General features: G+C 37.5%; 1 protein-coding gene across 1 annotated transcript in view; it reads right to left on the reverse strand.

Annotated features, from left to right (window-relative positions):
- The window catches only part of SCOT (Succinyl-CoA:3-ketoacid CoA transferase), a 210,706-nt gene that overhangs the window by 155,400 nt on the left and 34,471 nt on the right, over positions 1-20,835 (reverse strand). Inside the window, exon 4 of the mRNA XM_090408800.1 lies at positions 18,747-18,839. Within this exon, the coding sequence (XP_090264926.1) occupies positions 18,747-18,839 (93 nt within the window). The remainder of the gene's footprint in view (positions 1-18,746; positions 18,840-20,835) is intronic.

Here is a 20,835-nt window from a genome sequence, read left to right on the forward strand (position 1 = left end):
TTTTCTAATACATTAACACTAATATTATACATAACCAGAAATGGTCATGCTTAGTTCTGCTAAACTTCACACATGCATATATGTATGCAATTTCATGTACATTTTGCAAAAATGCATGATAAAAAATGCTCCTGTAAAATGTGCATTTTTTCACTTTAGATCTGCTTACACATTTTTGAATGTCACTACTATCTTCATTTTTAATATGATAATACTGTCAGGGGTGCTTAAGGGTCAAAGCTGTATAACTGAGAGGAGACCTCCACATAGCCTTTAAAGGAATGCGGAGAACCGACCAGGGCTTCTGACCTAATGTCCAATCCTCACCTTCTCGTGGTGCACCCTGTTGGGTATCTACTTTGATACTGAACGAACGAGGATGGGCTGGCAATTTGGGATTTAGCCGACCAAATTGTATTCTTATTGGTTAAACCAAAATAAAAAATGATGGTACAACATGACAAAATTTCATGCCGGCTGGGGCGTCGCCCGGTTAAACAAGGCCCCCGTTGTTTTCGCCAGGGAACCAGGGCGAACAGCGAAAAGTCAGCTACTGGAACAAATCTGAAAACAAACCCCAACTCAACATCACCAGAGTTAAAGATCGGTACTATCAACGTAAGAAGCCTGAATGGCAAAGAAATGGAGCTAGCTGAGGAATTAGATAAGTACCAGATCGACATAATAGGGGTGACTGAAACAAAAAAGACCAAAACTGGTGAGATCTTTCTGAGCAATAAATACAAAATGTTATATTCAGGCAATAACAATCAAGGAAAAGAAGGAGTAGCCATAGTATTCAACACAAAATACGAGGCTAATCTTCTTGAATGGCAGTCAGTCTCAAGTAGAGTAATGTGGGCAAATATGAGAATGGGGAACTGGACAATGAGACTTATTTGTGCCTATGGTCCCACAGAAGGTTCTACTAAGGTAGAAGTGGAGGAATTTTTTGAGGCTTTAGAAAAAGCAACTGACACAATGAAAAAGGAAAAGTTGGTCCTTGTTGGGGATCTAAATAGTAGAGTAGGAAATGATTGTGAGACATACAAAAATATTTTGGGAAAATTTGGAGAAAAGAGCAAAGCTAATAATAATGGCAAATATCTGTTGGATTTCTGCTCAGGACATGGACTGGTTATTACTAACACCATGTTCCAACATAAAAATGTGCACAAATTCACATGGAGAGAAGAGGCTAGGAATAAGAAAAGTCTCATTGACTATGTTATTGTTGATAGTGATGTTTTCTCCCTGGTGCAGGACACCAGAGTGTACAGAGGATTTGAAATTGGAAGTGATCACTATTTAGTCTTGAGCAGGATAAAATTGAATTTCATATTGAAAAGAATAACATGTAAGAAAGTTTTAAAGCGAATAAAAGTTGAGCAGCTCTCATGTGTAAACTGTAGACTAAAATACAGAAATATTATTGAAAAGAAAATGAAAGATTTTGAGAACAGGAATCAAACCTTGGAGATTCAGTGGCAAACTCTGAAGGAAACATTGATTGATTCTGCCAGAGAGGCATGTGGTGAGGTTGTGTGCAAAGATAAAAAAATCAGAACTCCCTGGTGGACACAGGAAGTTAAAGAGGCAGTGAAGGAAAAGAAGAAAGCATATCAAAAGTTCCTGGCAAATAAGTCAGCTTTTACTCTTACAGAATACAGAGACAAATGTAAGAAAGCTAAACAGTGTGTAAAACTAGCTAAACAAAAGTCATGGGAGGACTTTGGCAAGAATATAGAAAATAAATATCAAGAAGGTGGCAAAATATTCTGGAGGTTGTTGAAGAAGCTTAGGAATGGAGGAAAGAGTGCTGTGAAAGGAATTAGAGATGATAAAGGTGAAATGAAAACAGGAGAAAAAGATATCCTTGAAGTATGGAGTAATTACTTTGAAAAACTGCTAAATGAAACAAGCAGTGATGACAGCACAGTGATAAAAAACACTGACCAGGCATGCAGTCAGGAATACATATCTATACTTGAAGTAGAAAAAGCCATCAAAGGCTTGAAATGTGGAAAGGCAGCAGGAGTAGATGATATTCGAGCAGAAATGCTGAAGTATGGTGGTATAAGAGTCTTACAGTGGTTGCACTGCATAGTTCAGAAAGCCTGGACAGAGGGACGAATTCCCGATGATTGGAGTAGAGCTCTCATAGTACCCATATATAAAAAGGGAAATAAAACTGAATGTGAGAATTACAGAGGTATTTCCCTACTGAGTGTTCCTGGCAAGATCTATGCAAGTATACTTGAGAAACGGTTGAGAAGAATTGTGGAAGAAAAGCTTGGTGAAGAACAAGCTGGATTCAGGCCAAATAGAGGCTGTCAGGATCAGATCTTCACTTTACGACAAATAGTCGAGAAAGCATGGGAATATAACAAAGATCTGTATTTAAGTTTTGTCGATTTGGAAAAGGCATATGACAAGGTGCCAAGAGAGAATCTATTCAATACGCTGCAGTTATATGGTGTCAATGGGGCATTATATCAAGCAATACTTAGTCTTTATTTGAGTTGTGAGTCAGCAGTTAGAATTGAAGGAAGTACAGGAAGATGGTTTAATGTTAAATCTGGTGTGAGACAAGGATGTACATTATCCCCTCTGTTATTCATTATCTATATGGATCACATTATGAAGGAATGTGGTATTAAACCTGATATCAAAATTGGAGATGTTAATGTCAGCTCTTTGCTTTATGCGGATGATGTTATACTTCTAAATAAATCCGCTACAAGTCTGCAAGATTCTCTGACTAAATTGAATAGCTGTTGTAATAGATATGGTATGAAGGTCAGCAATAAAAAGACAAAGACAATGAAAATAGGCAGAATCATTGAAAATGTCAACTGTGTTGTGAATGGAGAACCTGTGGAACAAGTAAAACATTTCAGCTACTTAGGCACAATTTTTACTGAAGATGGTAAACTAAATATAGAAATAGACAACAGAATCAGCAAAGCTGGTATCGTGGGAAGTCAATTGAATAAATTCATATGGAATAAGAAAGAAATTAGTCGGAACACTAAATTAGCTGTATACAAGACTGTGTTCAAACCAATTTTAACTTATGGATATGAGAGCTGGGTCAGAAGTAAAACACTTGACCAAAGACTAGAGACCGCAGATATGAGAGTCCTGAGAAAGATTAGAGGCGTGAACAGATGGCATCAATGGCAATATCATATTAAAAATGAGGATATTAGGAAAGAACTTGACATTGTCAGCATCCAGGAATGCGTTAGCAGAGCTAATCTCAGATGGTATGGTCACTTAAATAGAATGGGAGAGGAAAGATTAGCAAAACAAGTGTTCTCTGCCAGGTTGGCAGGAAAACGACCCAGAGGAAGACCAAGATATAGGTGGATTGATACGGTACAAAGTGCCTTAGACGATAGAAATATAAGATCTGATAATGTTGGAGTCTTGACAAGTAACAGACTGATTTGGAGGAAAATTGTAGATAGGAAGTTAGTAATGATGTAAATTTTTCATATAGTACTATCATATCCTGTACACCCCTTGAGGGTACATGGCAGGAATTTGATGATGATGATGATGATGATAATACTGTCACAAAATTCAACACAAAATACAAGGCTAATCTTCTGGAATGGCAGTCAGTCTCAAGTAGAGTAATGTGGGCAAATATGAGAATGGGGAACTGGACAATGAGACTTATTTGTGCCTATGGTCCCACAGAAGGTTCTACTAAGGTAGAAGTGGACGAATGTTTTGAGGCTTTAGAAAAAGCAACTGTCACAATGAAAAAGGAAAAGTTGGTCCTTGTTGGGGATCTAAATAGCAGAGTAGGAAATGATTGTGAGACATACAAAAATGTTTTGGGAAAATTTGGAGAAAAGAGCAAAGCTAATAATAATGGCAAATATCTGTTGGATTTCTGCTCAGGACATGGACTGGTTATTACTAACACCATGTTCCAACATAAAAATGTGCACAAATTCACATGGAGAGAAGAGGCTAGGAATAAGAAAAGTCTCATTGACTATGTTATTGTTGATAGTGATGTTTTCTCCCCGGTGCAGGACACCAGAGTGTACAGAGGATTTGAAATTGGAAGTGATCACTATTTAGTCTTGAGAAGGATAAAATTGAATTTCATATTGAAAAGAATAACATGTAAGAAAGTTTTAAAGCGAATAAAAGTTGAGCAGCTCTCAGATGTCAACTGTAGACTAAAATACAGAAAGATTATTGAAAAGAAAATGAAAGAGTTTAAGAACAAGAATCAAACCTTGGAGATTCGGTGGCAAACTCTGAAGAAAACATTGATTGATTCTGCCAGAGAGGCATGTGGTGAGGTTGTGTGCAAGGATAAAAAAAATCAGACCTCCCTTGGTGAACACAGGAAGTTATAGAGGCAGTGAAGGAAAAGAAGAAAGCATATCAAAAGTTCCTGGCAAATAAGTCAGCTTTTACTCTTACAGAATACAGAGACAAATTTAAGAAAGCTAAACAGTGTGTAAAACTAGCTAAACAAAAGTCATGGGAGGACTTTGGCAAGAATATAGAAAATAAATATCAAGAAGGTGGCAAAATATTCTGGAGTTTGTTGAAGAAGCTTAGGAATGGAGGAAAGAGTGCTGTAAAAGGAGTTAGAGATGATAAAGGTGACATGAAAACAGGAGAAAAAGATATCCTTGAAGTATGGAGTAATTACTTTGAAAAACTGCTAAATGAAACAAGCAGTGATGACAGCACAGTGATAAAAAACACTGACCAGGCATGCAGTCAGGAATACATATCCATACTTGAAGTAGAAAAAGCCATCAAAGGCTTGAAATGTGGAAAGGCAGCAGGAGTAGATGATATTCGACCAGAAATGCTGAAGTATGGTGGTATAAAAGTCTTACAGTGGCTGCACTGCATAGTTCAGAAAGCCTGCACAGAGGGACGAATTCCCGATGATTGGAGTAGAGCTCTCATAGTACCCATATATAAAAAGGGAAACAAAACTGAATGTGAGAATTACAAAGGTATTTCCCTACTGAGTGTTCCTGGCAAGATCTATGCAAGTATACTTGAGAAATGGTTGAGAAGAATTGTGGAAGAAAAGCTTGGTGAAGAACAAGCTGGATTCAGGCCAAATAGAGGCTGTCAGGATGAGATCTTCACTTTACGACAAATAGTCGAGAAAGCATGGGAATATAACAAAGATCTGTAATTAAGTTTTGTCGATTTGGAAAAGGCATATGACAAGGTGCCAAGAGAGAAGCTATTCAATACGCTGCAGTTATATGGTGTCGAAGGGGCATTATATCAAGCAATACTTAGTCTTTATTTGAGTTGTAAGTCAGCAGTTAGAATTGAAGGAAGTACAGGAAGATGGTTTAATGTTAAATCTGGTGTGAGACAAGGATGTACATTATCCCCTCTGTTATTCATTATCTATATGGATCACATTATGAAGGAATGTGGTATTAAACCTGATATAAAAATTGGAGATGTTAATGTCAGCTCTTTGCTTTATGTGGATGATGTTATACTTCTAAATAAATCTGCTACAAGTCTGCAAGATTCTCTGACTAAATTGAATAGCTGTTGTAATAGATATGATATGAAGGTCAGCAATAAAAAGACAAAGACAATGAAAATAGGCAGAATCATTGAAAATGTCAACTGTGTTGTGAATGGAGAACCTGTGGAACAAGTAAAACATTTCAGCTACTTAGGCACGATTTTTACTGAAGATGGTAAATTAAATATAGAAATAGACAACAGAATCAGCAAAGCTGGTATGGTGGGAAGTCAATTGAATAAATTCATATGGAATAAGAAAGAAATTAGTCGGAACACTAAATTAGCTGTATACAAGACAGTGTTCAAACCAGTTTTAACTTATGGATCTGAGAGCCGGGTCAGAAGTAAAACACTTGACCAAAGACTAGAGACTGCAGATATGAGAGTCCTGAGAAAGATTAGAGGCGTGAACAGATGGCATCAATGGCAATATCATATTAAAAATGAGGATATTAGGAAAGAACTTGACATTGTCAGCATCCAGGAATGCGTTAGCAGAGCTAATCTCAGGTGGTATGGTCACTTAAATAGAATGGGAGAATAAAGATTAGCAAAACAAGTGTTCTCTGCCAGGTTGGCAGGAAAACCACCCAGAGGAAGACCAAGATATAGGTGGATTGATACGGTACAAAGTGCCTTAGACGATAGAAATATAAGATCTGATAATGTTGGAGTCTTGACAAGTAACAGACTGATTTGGAGGAAAATTGTAGATAGGAAGTTAGTAATGATGTAATTTTTTCATGTAGTACTGTCATATCCTGTACACCCCTTGAGGGTACATGGCAGGAATTTGATGATGATAATACTGTCACTGACAATACGTATTTACACTCTTAATTTGTTTAATGATCATCTCTTATTTCTAACCAAAATAATTCTTTGGCACTGTGAACTATATCAACAATTTGTAATCTATCTAATATCTGCATTTTTTTTTTATCTGCTGTGCTCTTAATTCCCCAAAATACTGCTTGTCATTGCACTGTGCATGTTTTTTTGTTAAAGAGTAAGTCTGGGTACTATATATCAGTGTGGATGGACAAGTGAAAGAGCTCCTTGTCAAAATAGATAAGCAAATTACTCTGAATCCACTGACTTGATCTCAAGTAATTATTCTGTGCTTTGGTTATTCTGGAATGTATTTCAATGTCACATCTGTCATCAAAAGATATTATTTATGCATGATAGGTATACTCTAGCATATATTCATCAATAACCTGCAAATTAGTAATTTAAGTGTTAGTCATAACTTTTGTTTTTGTAACATTTCATAACATTAAAAAGTCAAACCAATTTGCTTATGTTGTTCAGTTCATTTGACTTCCAATTAATTCAGTGGTCTTTTGTAAAAATGGCAATATCATCAAAAAATCAAAGGTTGCATAGTCTCTTTCATAAGACACTCATACACTTGGAGGTTCATCAGTTTTTCTGAATACATGTTCAAGTGCAGTTGTAAGAAGTCTATGGAGCAACTGGATAGCTCCAGCTCCAATATAGGAAATATCAAGCTACTGCTAGACTTTGCCTATAAATAAATAGCTTGGATAAGTTTGATATAATTATTGTTTGCTTAAATATATCAAATTCCAAAAGAGCACAAAAGAACAGTACAAGCTATCTGTTTTACTGAAGATATTCTTCCATATTTGAGATTCTGTTTTGAATAATTAATGAACCAACTGAAAAGAAATAAGAACTGACAAGTCTATATCTAGTTTACAATTTTTCTTGTGCCAAAGGACTATCTTTGATTTTAGCCACTAGTCTTGGGTAAATTCACCGATAATAGTGCTAGGACAAGAATATATAGGGTATTTCAAACAAGGATTTAAAGTAAATAATCACCATTTGGTTTAAGCAGGATAAAAATGAATACCACTAGAAAGAAAAAAAAATATATAAAAAATTTGTAAAAAGAATCTAAGTCAAGTGGCTTTCAAATGAGAAATATGATTACCAGAGAAAAAGCAAGAGTTGGATATAAAAATCAACCTTTAGAGAATCCAGTGGCAAAATGCAAAGAAACATTGATTTAATTAACCAAAAAAGCAAGTGGTGAAGTTGTTTGCAAGGACAGAATGTTCTTGAGTCCATGGTAGACTCAACAAGCCAAGAAAAGAAATCATATAGAAAGTTCCTTGGAAATAAGCAGAATAATCTTTACAGAATATAGAAATAAATGTAATATTATATATATAAAAGTATCTAGACACAAGTCATAGAAGATTTTGGAAAGAATATAGAAAATAAATATTACAAAGAAAGCAAAATTTTCTGGAAGTTATTGAAAAACCCTAGTAATAGAGAAAAGCATATTAACAAAAGAAATGAGAGATAATGAAGGTGACAAAAAAAATTTAAGCTAAGGATCTGCTAGATGTGTGGAATAATGACCTTGAAAAATTATTAAATGAAATATAGTTGCAAAATGCCAACAGAAAAGATTCAGAAGAATGCAGTAATAAGTACATTTCAGTACTGCAAGTAGAAAATTATGAGAAATCTGGAATTCCACCCCTCCACCCCCCAAAAAATGTACTCCATTTCCAGTAAGACAATCTGAACAAAACATACTTTTCTTTTTGCTTGAATGAAGACCACTTGAAAACAGTTCAGGAAGACATCTTTGTTATTGTTATTATTATCTTTAGACCCCCCACACACAGAGTCACACTCAGCTAGTAGGTACCTTCTGTCATACACACATGCGGACACCATGCTCTCGGGAATGCATTCCAATCATTCAGAACTCTCTATGCAAAAAACCTGCTTCACACTCCCTTGCTCACATCCTTCTTAAAAAGTTTCCAGGGATGACTTCTTGTTTTCCCTCAATCTCCCAACATTTTATGAAAAACCTCTTCAATTAGTACTACAACAACTCCTTACCTGCTTGTACATCTATAACATCACTCTTCTTCCTCCTATCCACTAGGACTGTGCAAATTGCATTGTCTCAACCTTTCTTCATATTCAACATTCCAGAGATTAGAAACTATTTTGGTCAATCTCCTCTGGACACTCTCCAACATCTCTTCAACCTTTTGAAAGACAAGGTGACCAAATCTGTGCACAGTAGTCCATACATGGCATGATCAGAGCATTATACAATGAAACCAGAATTTCCTTACTTCTACAAGTTAGTGTCGTTTGCTTCGTTGCCAGAATTCATTGTTGACCTCAAAAGTTTGGTAACATGTCCTTTAAATTTCAGATCTTTATTCATCATCACTGCAAGATTTCTTATTTCCTCCACCTCCAACAATATATTCCCACCAAGAAAAAATTCTACATTCCATATTTGTTTTCAAATTTTAAAACCTTACATTTCACAACTCCCATGCCCATTCACTTAGTCTAAGTCTTCTTGTAAGGCTAGACCATCTGCACTATTCTTCATCGTTCATCCCAAATTACACTACATCAATATAGCATTTTGAATTTCTTACCGTGTTGTTCACATGGTTTACTCTTTTGATCATGTGATCAATTTTCACAATCAAAATGCTATTTTAATTCTGCAGATTCTAAACAGTATCAAGAGTTGAAAATTATTCCAAAGTTCAAACAATTTTTCATTTTTTTAAATTTTATTTCATGCCCTCATGAGAATGCAAAAACTGTACCATGCACGACAAGCAGCTGAGAGAGAGAGGAAATCAAAAAGTTCTTTTTCTGAATAGCTGGAGGTAGTGATTCTCGGAGGAAACACTTGGTGAGTATGGCAGACTGTCTATTACAGCGCTACTATTATTAAAAACTTAGTAGAAAATTGAAGAATGAACAATTCTAGTTAAACAGACCAGTGTTATTATCCGAGACCTCCAAAGAGTCAAGGGCTCATTAAGAGAGGCTTTATATCACCAAAACTTGCTGTAATACCTTCCCTAGCTCACTACTTTCAACAGGCAAACCATTCTGTTCACTCACTGCTCTTTTAGGGAGGAAAAAAAAAAAAAAAAAAAAAAACTCTGGTTTCGACTCCTTTCATAACTGCAAACAAACTTAACTTCCATAGATGCCCCGCATTCTTTCCCCATCTTCTATATAATGAAAAACTTCATCAGATGATATCCTATGACACCCATTCGGAAGTTTATAGACCTCTATCATATCACCCCCTCTTTCTCCTATTATTTTAGGTGAATGGAAAAGATGAATGCAAGGTGAATCAGAGGAGGAGTGAGAGAGAGTTATGGGAATGAGGGAAGAGGAGAGAATAGGAACAACAGTAGAGGAGAGGGAATGAGAGAGAGTTATGGGAATGGTAGAAGAAGAGAGAATAGGAACAGAGAGAGTTATGGGAGTGATAGAAGAGGAGAGAATGGGAACAGTAGAAGAGAGGGAATGAGAGAGAATTGTATGAATGATAGAAGAGGTGAGAATAGGATAAGTGGAAGTGAGGGAATGAGTGTCAGATATAGGAATGATAGAAGAGGAAAGAATGGAAACACAAGAGAGAGGGAATGAGAGGAATGCACAGAGACTATGGATAGAGTGATGTCAGGAAGGCAGGTAAGTAGGGGAGCACAGAGAGAAACTGTTACAGGAGAGAGAGAGTGAGGGATGCATGTGAGCAATCGAGGAATAGGGTGGTAAGAGGTGTAATGCATGGGGACTCAATGATCTGTGGTATTCAAGATAGGATGCGTGAGGAGTGTTTGTCAGGAGGAAAGTGTGGCTATGGCAATTAAGAGAGGTGAAAGGGTGGATGAGATGATTGTGATGGTGGGAACAAATGACTTGAGTGATGGTGTAAATAGGGCAGCGAAATATATGAGATTCTTGCTTGAGGTTGTATGAAAGAAAACACAGAGAGGAATGATAGTATGTGTGTGTTGCCTAGGTATGATAGTGACGAGCTGAGCAGAAGAGCAGTGATATTGAATGGCATAATAGTGAGAATGTATCAGAAGAGAGGATTGGAATATGTGCATGCTTGGAGTGCATTTGAGAGCAGAGAGGAATTGTATGCAAGAGACCGCTTGAATTTGAATGAGAAAGGATGTAAGCATCTGGAGAGATTGCTGTTCTGAACGAGTCAGTGTGTCCAAGTGTGGATGGTAGCAGGGGTGGCCTCTTGTGGGAATAGGTACTTGGGAGAAGGGGGATGACATCAGGTAACGCTGAGCCCAGTGGCATCTAGAGGGGATAATGCTGGGTATAGAAACAATGACATTTTTATGCTTTATACTAATGCCAGGAGTATTTGGAATAAGGGAGAAGAATTGGTGGCACTGATAGCATCAGCCTCGCCAAAGATTATTGGGATCACCGAGATGTGGTTGACAGAAGAAGATATAATAACAGGAATAGAAGTTGCTGGGTATAGCATTTTTCGACAGGATAGGAAGGGAAAGCCTGGTGGTGAAGTACTGCTTATGATAAGTGACGACCTATGTCCTCTAAGAGCTTTGGAAGGCTGTGACACTAATGATTTTGAAAGCATATGGTGTGAGGTGGACAAGACAGGATATTTAGTGGGATGTTGCTACAGACCAAGGAGCATAGAAGGTGGGGACCAGGAGATGTTGAGACAGTTGAGCATGGCAAGTGCAAGAAGAATGATTGTTATGGGAGATTTTAACTACAACAGTATTGGGGAGAGAAAGATGCATGTAGCAATAAGGGAATGGAATGGGAATTTCTAGAATTCTTGAGGGACAAATGTCTTAGGCAACATGTAACAGAGGGAACAAGAGGTTCAAGAGTTTTGAATTTGGTTATAGCATCAGAAGAGTTGATAATAACATCTCCCAACAGTTGGAGAGAGTGACCATATGGTTTTGACTTGGAAAATAAATAGACATGCAGGAGTATCAAAGAGATGGGAACGTATGAGGAATTATAAAGCAGGTGATTGTAATAGTCATATTTGATTATAATAGTTTCATGGAGGGAGGAAATGGAAGGTCGGGGTATCATTAGTGCTTGGGAAACTGTGAAGGAACATTTGTTAGCAGCAAGTAAGCTGTATTCTATGAGGGAGGAATTGGAAGGTCGGGGTATCATTAGTGGTTGGGAAACTGTGAAGGAACATTTGTTAGCAGCAATGGTAAGCTGTATTCTATGAGGGAGGAATTGGAAGGTCGGGGTATCATTAGTGGTTGGGAAACTGTGAAGGAACATTTGTTAGCAGCAATGGTAAGCTGTATTCTATGAGGGAGGAATTGGAAGGTCGGGGTATCATTAGTGGTTGGGAAACTGTGAAGGAACATTTGTTAGCAGCAATGGTAAGCTGTATTCTATGAGTGAAGAAGAGGACACAATTTGGAGTAAAGTGGATGACAAACAACATTAAACAGGAACTGCATGCGAAAAAGAGGCTATAGAAGAGATATAAGGAGACAGGTGAAGAGAAGATGCATGAAAAATATAAGACACACGCCAGGAGAGTGACTAGTATGGTAAGGAAGGCAAAACTGGAATATGAGAAAAGATTGGCCCTTAGATCAAAGGAAAATCCTAGGGAATTTCCTTGGATCTAAGTCATTTTTCCTCTACTGATGCAGAGGACATAGTGGAATTGTTCAATGAACACTTTACTGGAGGAGTCAATTTGAATACTAGAGGGATAGGGCAGTTTCGAGGTTTAGAGGTGCAGGGGGAGAGTGTTCCACATACTGAGTACTCTGGATGGTATTTCACCACGAGTTTTGAGAGAATGTGCTAAGGAACTGACAGTGCCTTTGACCTGGCTTTTCAATGAAAGTCTGGCTGCAGGAAAGGTGCCCATGGAATGGAAGGAAGGTAAGATAGTGCCATTGCATAAGGGTGGTAGCAGAGTGGAAGTGTCTAATTATAGGCCAGTTTGTGTGTCACCAGTAGTTAGTAAGATCTTGGAGAAAGTAGTGAGAGACCACATACAGCATTGGGCTGATGAGGGTAATGTTATCTTGTGAGAGTCAACATGGATTTGTGAAGGGGTATTCTTGTTTTAGCAATATGCTAGCCTTTTATGATAAAGTTACAAGAGCATTAGATGAGGAAAAGGCATATACTGCCATTTTCCTAGACTTAGCAAAGGCATTTGACAGGGTGCCACATGATAAGCTGATATTCAAGTTGCAGCACATTGGTCTGGATGTCAGATTGGTCAACTGGATTCAGATTGGCTGTCCGATAGGTATCAGAGAGAGTTGTGTATGGTGGAACAATATCAAAGAAGCAGAAGGTTACAAGTGGGATTCCACAGGGCTCAGCACTGGGACCTATATTGTTTAATGTTTATATCAATGACATTGTTCATAGATTGAAAGTGGATATTCAGTTGTTTGCAGATGATGCGAAGCTGTGAAGGGTTATTAGTAATAGTGCAGATGTGGTAGTCCTGCAAGAGGATTTGAATACGCTAGATAGATGGGCAAATGAATGGGGGTGTCAGTTTAATGCAGCAAAATGTAAGGTCTTGAGGTTTGGGACACTGCATACTCTATGGGAGGAGTTATACTGGAGGAAGTAGGGGAGACAAGAGATCTGGGGTTGATGATTGATAGAAACCTGAAATTTAGGGGACATATTGCAAAGGTAGTGAAGGTAACACAGAGGATTGCTGCAATAATGAGAAGGACACTGACCTGCAGAGGTTATCATTCCGTTGTATAAGACGCTGATCAGACCACACTTAGATTATGGTTCTCAGATCTGGTCCCCAGGATTTGAAGGGGATAAATTAACTGTGGAAAGGGTACAAAGGTGAATAACAAAGATGGTGTCAAGACTGTACAATGTTAGATATGAGGATTGGCTGAGGGAGTGTGGACTGCAGAGTTTGGTGAATAGTTTAGTTGATAGGATAGTTGAGACTTTTAAACTGTTGAGAGGTTGTTACAGAGTTGACACTGGGGAGTCCTTTTGCTTGGTTGAACAGCAGGAAGGAGTCATGACAAGGGGTCATCCCTGGAAGTTACGAAAGGAAACTGTGAGAAAGAGGGTGAGGAGTGGTTTCTTTGCATGGAGGGTGGTTGAACCATGGAATGCATCACCTGATAGAGTGGTGAGAGCGAAAATGGTCAATGCGTTTAAGGAGTGGTATGATAGACTTTGTGCTTCCTAGGAGGGACCTCCCACGATGAGTCTTTCGACTCCATGGAGGCCTGAATGGGGTGCTTAAGGGTCAAAGCTGTATAACTGAGAGGAGACCTCCACATAGCCTTTAAAGGAATGCGGAGAACCGACCAGGGCTTCTGACCTAATGTCCAATCCTCACCTTCTCGTGGTGCACCCTGTTGGGTATCTACTTTGATACGGAACGAACGAGGATGGGCTGGCAATTTGGAATTTAGCTGACCAAATTGTATTCTTATTGGTTAAACCAAAATAAAAATGATGGTACAACATGACAAAATTTCATGCCGGCTGGGGCGTCGCCCGGTTAAACAAGGCCCCCGTTGTTTTCGCCAGGGAACCAGGGCGAACAGCAAAAAGTCAGCTACTGGAACAAAACTGAAAACAAACCCCAACTCAACATCATCAGAGTTAAAGATCGGTACTATCAACGTAAGAAGCCTGAATGGCAAAGAAATGGAGCTAGCTGAGGAATTAGATAAGTACCAGATCGACATAATAGGGGTGACTGAAACAAAAAAGACCAAAACTGGTGAGATCTTTCTGAGCAATAAATACAAAATGTTATATTCAGGCAATGACAATCAAGGAAAAGAAGGAGTAGCCATAGTATTCAACACAAAATACGAGGCTAATCTTCTTGAATGGCAGTCAGTCTCAAGTAGAGTAATGTGGGCAAATATGAGAATGGGGAACTGGACAATGAGACTTATTTGTGCCTATGATCCCACAGTAGGTTCTACTAAGGTAGAAGTGGACGAATTTTTTGAGGCTTTAGAAAAAGCAACTGACTCAATTAAAAAAAAAAAATTTGGTCCTTGTTGGGGATCTAAATAGCAGAGTAGGAAATGATTGTGAGACATACAAAAATATTTTGGGAAAATTTGGAGAAAAGAGCAAAGCTAATAATAATGGCAAATATCTGATGGATTTCTGCTCAGGACATGGACTGGTTATTACTAACACCATGTTCCAACATAAAAATGTGCACAAATTCACATGGAGAGAAGAGGCAAGGAATAAGAAAAGTCTCATTGACTATGTTATTGTTGATAGTGATGTTTTCTCCCTGGTGCAGGACACCAGAGTGTACAGAGGATTTGAAATTGGAAGTGATCACTATTTAGTCTTGAGAAGGATAAAATTAAATTTCATATTGAAAAGAATAACATGTAAGAAAGTTTTAAAGCGAATAAAAGTTGAGCAGCTCTCAGATGTCAACTGTAGACTAAAATACAGAAAGATTATTGAAAAGAAAATGAAAGAGTTTGAGAACAGGAATTAAACCTTGCAGATTCAGTGGCAAACTCTGAAGAAAACATTGATTGATTCTGCCAGAGAGGCATGTGGTGAGGTTGTGTGCAAGGATAAAAAAATCAAAACTCCCTTGTGGAGACAGGAAGTTAAAGAGGCAGTGAAGGAAAAGAAGAAAGCATATCAAAAGTTCCTGTCAAATAAGTCAACTTTTACTCTTACAGAATACAGAGACAAATGTAAGAAAGCTAAACAGTGTGTAAATCTAGCTAAACAAAAGTCATGGGAGGACTTTGGCAAGAATATAGAAAATAAATATCAAAAAGGTCGCAAAATATTCTGGAGGTTGTTGAAGAAGCTTAGGATTGGAGGAAAGAGTGCTGTAAAAGGAGTTAGAGATGATAAAGGTGACATGAAAACAGCAGAAAAAGATATCCTTGAAGTATGGAGTAATTACTTTGAAAAACTGCTAAATGAAACAAGCAGTGATGACAGCACAGTGATAAAAAACACTGACCAGGCATGCAGTCAGGAATACATATCCATACTTGAAGTAGAAAAAGCCATCAAAGGCTTGAAATGTGGAAAGGCAGCAGGAGTAGATGATATTCGACCAGAAATGCTGAAGTATGGTGGTATAAAAGTCTTACAGTGGCTGCACTGCATAGTTCAGAAAGCCTGGACAGAGGGACGAATTCCCGATGATTGGAGTAGAGCTCTCATAGTACCCATATATAAAAAGGGAAATAAAACTGAATGTGAGAATTACAGAGGTATTTCCCTACTGAGTGCTCCTGTCAAGATCTATGGAAGTATACTTGAGAAACGGTTGAGAAGAATTGTGGAAGAAAAGCTTGGTGAAGAACAAGCTGGATTCAGGCCAAATAGAGGCTGTCAGGATCAGATCTTCACTTTACGACAAATAGTCGAGAAAGCATGGGAATATAACAAAGATCTGTATTTAAGTTTTGTCGATTTGGAAAAGGCATATGACAAAGTGCCAAGAGAGAAGCTATTCAATACACTGCAGTTATATGGTGTCAATGGGGCATTATATCAAGCAATACTTAGTCTTTATTTGAGTTGTAAGTCAGCAGTTAGAACTGAAGGAAGTACAGGACGATGGTTTAATGTTAAATCTGGTGTGAGACAAGGATGTACATTATCCCCTCTGTTATTCATTATCTATATGGATCACATTATGAAGGAAAGTGGTATTAAACCTGATATAAAAATTGGAGGTGATAATCTCAGCTCTTTGCTTTATGCAGATGATGTTATACTTCTAAATAAATCCGCTACAAGTCTGCAAGATTCTCTGACTAAATTCAATTGCTGTTGTAATAGATATGGTATGAAGGTCAGCAATAAAAAGACAAAGACAATGAAAATAGGCAGAATCATTGAAAATGTCAACTGTGTTGTGAATGGAGAACCTGTGGAACAAGTAAAACATTTCAGCTACTTAGGCAAGATTTTTACTGAAGATGGTAAATTAAATATAGAAATAGATAACAGAATCAGCAAAACTGGTATGGTGGGAAGTCAATTGAATAAATTCAAATGGAATAAGAGAGAAATTAGTCGGAACACTAAATTGGCTGTATACAAGACAGTGTTCAAACCAGTTTTAACTTATGGATCTGAGAGCTGGATCAGAAGTAAAACACTTGACCAAAGACTAGAGACCACAGATATGAGAGTTCTGAGAAAGATTAGAGGCGTCAACAGATGGCATCAATGGCAATATCATATTAAAAATGAGGATATTAGGAAAGAACTTGACATTGTCAGCATCCAAGAATGCATTAGCAGAGCTAATCTCAGGTGGTATGGTCACTTAAACAGAATGAGCGAGGAAAGATTAGCAAAACAAGTGTTCTCTGCCAGGTTGGCAGGAAAACGACCCAGAGGAAGACCAAGATATAGGTGGATTGATATGGTACAAAGTGCCTTAGACGATAGAAATATAAGATCTGATAATGTTGGAGTCTTAACAAGTAACAGACTGATTTGGAGGAAAATTGTAGATAGGAAGTTAGTAATGATGTAATTTTTTCATGTAGTACTGTCATATCCTGTACACCCCTTGAGGGTACATGGCAGGAATTTGATGATGAATTAACATCATTGGTCAACATACTTGCAATCTGTACTTATAATCTAAATTCCATAATCCTGATATAAAATCTTTGTAACTCTTCTTTGCACCCTTTCCACAGCTTCTCTATCCCCTTGGAACACAGGAGATGAAATTTGCACACAGTAGTCTAGATGAGGTCTTATCAAGGCCTTGTAAAGAGGAAAAATTACTTTCTTATCCTTACATATCAAAGTTCACTTGAACATCGCAATTATCCTCTGAGCTATATTTGCAATTTTTGCTATGTGACCTTCAAAATCCCATTCACCATTACACCAAGATCTCTAGCCTCCAGTTTCTTTTAGCATAATCTCACTAATAATATGATATTGGAAATCTCGTCATGTTATAATGCATAACTTGACACTTACTAACATTGAACTGACAGCTTTCATATGCCCAAATTTAAAGCCTATTCAAATTATTCTCTAAGCTGGATATCAGCAGGATCCCTGATTGCCCTGCATATCTTTGCATCATCAACAAACAATGTAAAAGTGTGGTGAAAAGGGATGTGAGGAGTAGATTCTTTAGATGGAGAAATGCCAGTGAATGGAACACATTACCAGAATGTATTGTTAATGCAAGTAGTGTTAAGGATTTTAAGATTCTGTATGATAAATATGTTGTCAGTTGAATGAACTTCCCAAGATGAGTCTGCCAACTCCATGGAGGGTGTAATAATAATAATAATTGAATATCTCCCATCAGATCCTTCCTAATGTCATTGATGCATAGATTGAACAACAATGGTCAAAGGATTGAATTCTGGGGTATCTCGCTGGTCACCACACTTGTACAACACAACTATCACACATTCTTTCCATTTCTGTGGCATCTTTCCTGCGCTGAAACTTAAGTTATACAAACATGTCAAAGGCCTAGCCAATTCAGCTGAGCATGCCTCTAAAGATATAAGGTAGAAACAGACTGAATTGACTAGGCTTTCAACATGTTATAACTTGAGTCTCAGCTCAGGAAAGATAATTGGCTATTGAGATTGAGAAAATTATTATTATTACATGACACCTCCAAGGAGTCCAAAGACTCATCAAGGGAGGGCACTTACTCTACAACTCTCTGTCTCCACCATCACCACTCCATCCATCAACTACAGCGAAATGATACTACCATCACCAACACCATTGCTGCCTGCCACCACTAGTATTTTTTGTCTGTAAATTGCATGTATTCTCAAGGCTGATTTGTCTACATGCAGAATAAAAAACCCGAGTTTTCGGGAGGGAAAAAACCCTGCTACCTCTGTATGAGATTGGCTAACTCATCTTCAATTAAAATAATCCATAAAGATTGCTCTTGTCACTCTCAAATTCCTCTGAAATGGATACTGCCTTAATGAAAAACACTCTTACAGAGAGCATTAAAGATTTTTAGAGAGTTTTTTTTTCCCTTTTTTCTTTTATTACAATCTCAAATGTGAGAACATTATTCTAAGGGAAGGTAGATTTGTACAGAAGTAGCTAGAAGAGAACTAGGTGAAAAAGGATGGCAAGTTTTAAGAAGTTGAGAAGCATATGGATGTGATGCATTTGTGCTGAAAAAGCTAAAAAAGATGTGCAAGATGAATTAAGATGCAGAAGTATAAGCCTTATGTTTCTAAATCATAAATAATAATTTTAGTTTAAATTCTAATTAAATTTCACTTGACTACACATATCTGTTAAGCAAATTCTAATTAACATCAAAAATACATAAAATAAAAATTTACCTGAGGTACAAATTCTAGTTCCAGCTCACCAGATAAATACTGTCTTTCAAATTCAGCATTTTCACCAACATATGATGATATCATGCGCTTCACCTAAAAAACAAGGATAAATTACCAAGTTTTAAATTCTTCAAATGCAATAAATCACCTGATTCTCTACTGGACCAAAGAAGTATAGATAAAAACTAATCTTAAAGGATACTCCCTGTAACATACTCATCCATGGCCCATGGAAGGCACTTATATATATATATATATATGTGTGTGTGTGTGTGTGTGCGTGTGTGTGTGTGTGTGTGTTCAATAATTTTAATGACTTAATCCCCGAGATAATTAAGAATAAAAGTTTAATACGGACACAACTAGTTTCGTTGGTAAGCCAACTTCGTCAGGTGTCAAAGTACAAAGATATATACAAAAAAAGACCGACAGAAACATTACACACCATAACAGAGCTATCAAAAAAACTACAGTTAAGTTCAAATTGGAGGCTGCGCTTCAGTTCTAGCTACATGATCTCGTGTGCGTTTGATCTCGCGAGAACACCAGCACTGATTTGAACAGTTATTTGAACAGCAGAGCTATGCAAATATGGCAAATTGTAGCTAAGGTTGTTATTCATGTGGGTAGAATCAAGGATGATTTCTCTTGACTCTAGGATACGTCTTTCAAATTCATCATAACATTTGTGAATATTAGAAGTTTGATTCCAGTCTAACTATTTGGTGTTGGTGGCCTTCATCAGAGTTTACAGACAACAAGACGTGGTTCGGATTCTATTAGAGATGTCCCTTTTGTGCTCTTCGAGACGGAGAAAGATTGATTTTTCAGTTGCATAGTAAGGTTTACAACAACTGCAAATAATTCTGTATATTCCTGGGAACTGAAGATGGTGATGTTTTTCTTTTGGCTGACTAAGGATAGATCGGACTTTAGGTAAAGCACAGAAGCACGTTTTGATGTCAAACTTTTTTAAAATTCTAGCCAGTTTAGGAGGGGGGGGGAGAGAACTAATGTAAGGCAAGGAGATGTAAGCTTTGGGGGTAGTAGAATCTTCATTAGTTTGTTGCCGACAGTCAAAAAAGAAGTTTCTCAATACTTTCTGGCGCGAAACCATTATTGACAAAGGGCTTTTTGAAGAAATTAAGTTCATTTTGAAACTCTTCGTCGTCTGATAATAAGGATCTGGCCCGATGTGCAAGAGTAGATATAATGCCATATTTCTGTGGAGGGAAGTGGTGAGAGGATGCGTGAAGATATCTATCTGTATGTGTTGGCTTCCTGAAGATTGAAATTTTAATATTATTAGTACTCTTGGTAGCTTTATGTCTAAAAAAGAAAGACAATTGTCAGAGGTGAATTTGATGTTGTGATGAAAGTTATTTAGATGATCTAAGAAAACTTTGAGGTTGCCTGGGCTGTGTTCCCATATAAGAAAAACATCATCAATATAACGGAGCCAGATTTTAGGTTTCAGTTTGGCCGAACAAATTGCTTTTTCTTCCAAGTCTTCGAGAAATATGTTTGCTAGCACCAGGGCAAGCGGACTACCCATGGCTACACCGGTGTTTTGTTTGTAGATCTTGTCTTAGAATCTGAAGTAGACTGAGTTGACACAATGGGTAAGTAAAGTGAAGACCTTTTTTGATAATTTTTCTTGAAAAGAGCGAGAACCTCCTGAGTTGGTACATTGGTGTAAAGCGAAACTACGTCGAAGCTTACCATCATGTCTGATTTGTTCAGTTTTAGGTTTTTAATCTTGGAAACAAAGTCAGCTGAATTCTTGATGTAAGAAGAGGATTTACCTGTGAGATGTTTTAAGGAGGAGGATATATTTAGATAAGTCATATGTGAGCGAGTCGATACCTTCAACTATGGATCTTAAAGTAGTATTTATTTTGTGAAGTTTAGGAAGGCCATAACAACCGAGGGATAAGAGGATGAATGGATCTGAGCAAAAGGCAGATATTCCTTGGTAATTCCAACATTGATTTTAGAAGATTGTTGATCCTATTATGTAACTCTCTTATGGGCTCCATATTAAATTCAGAATAAGTATCTGCCTCTAATAATTCAAGAATTTTGTTGC

Source organism: Typopeltis vanoorti, chromosome 19 (assembly GCF_054136105.1).
Source record: "Typopeltis vanoorti isolate ZY-2024b chromosome 19, IOZ_Tvanoo_1.0, whole genome shotgun sequence".
In the NCBI taxonomy this organism is placed as follows: domain Eukaryota; kingdom Metazoa; phylum Arthropoda; class Arachnida; order Uropygi; family Thelyphonidae; genus Typopeltis; species Typopeltis vanoorti.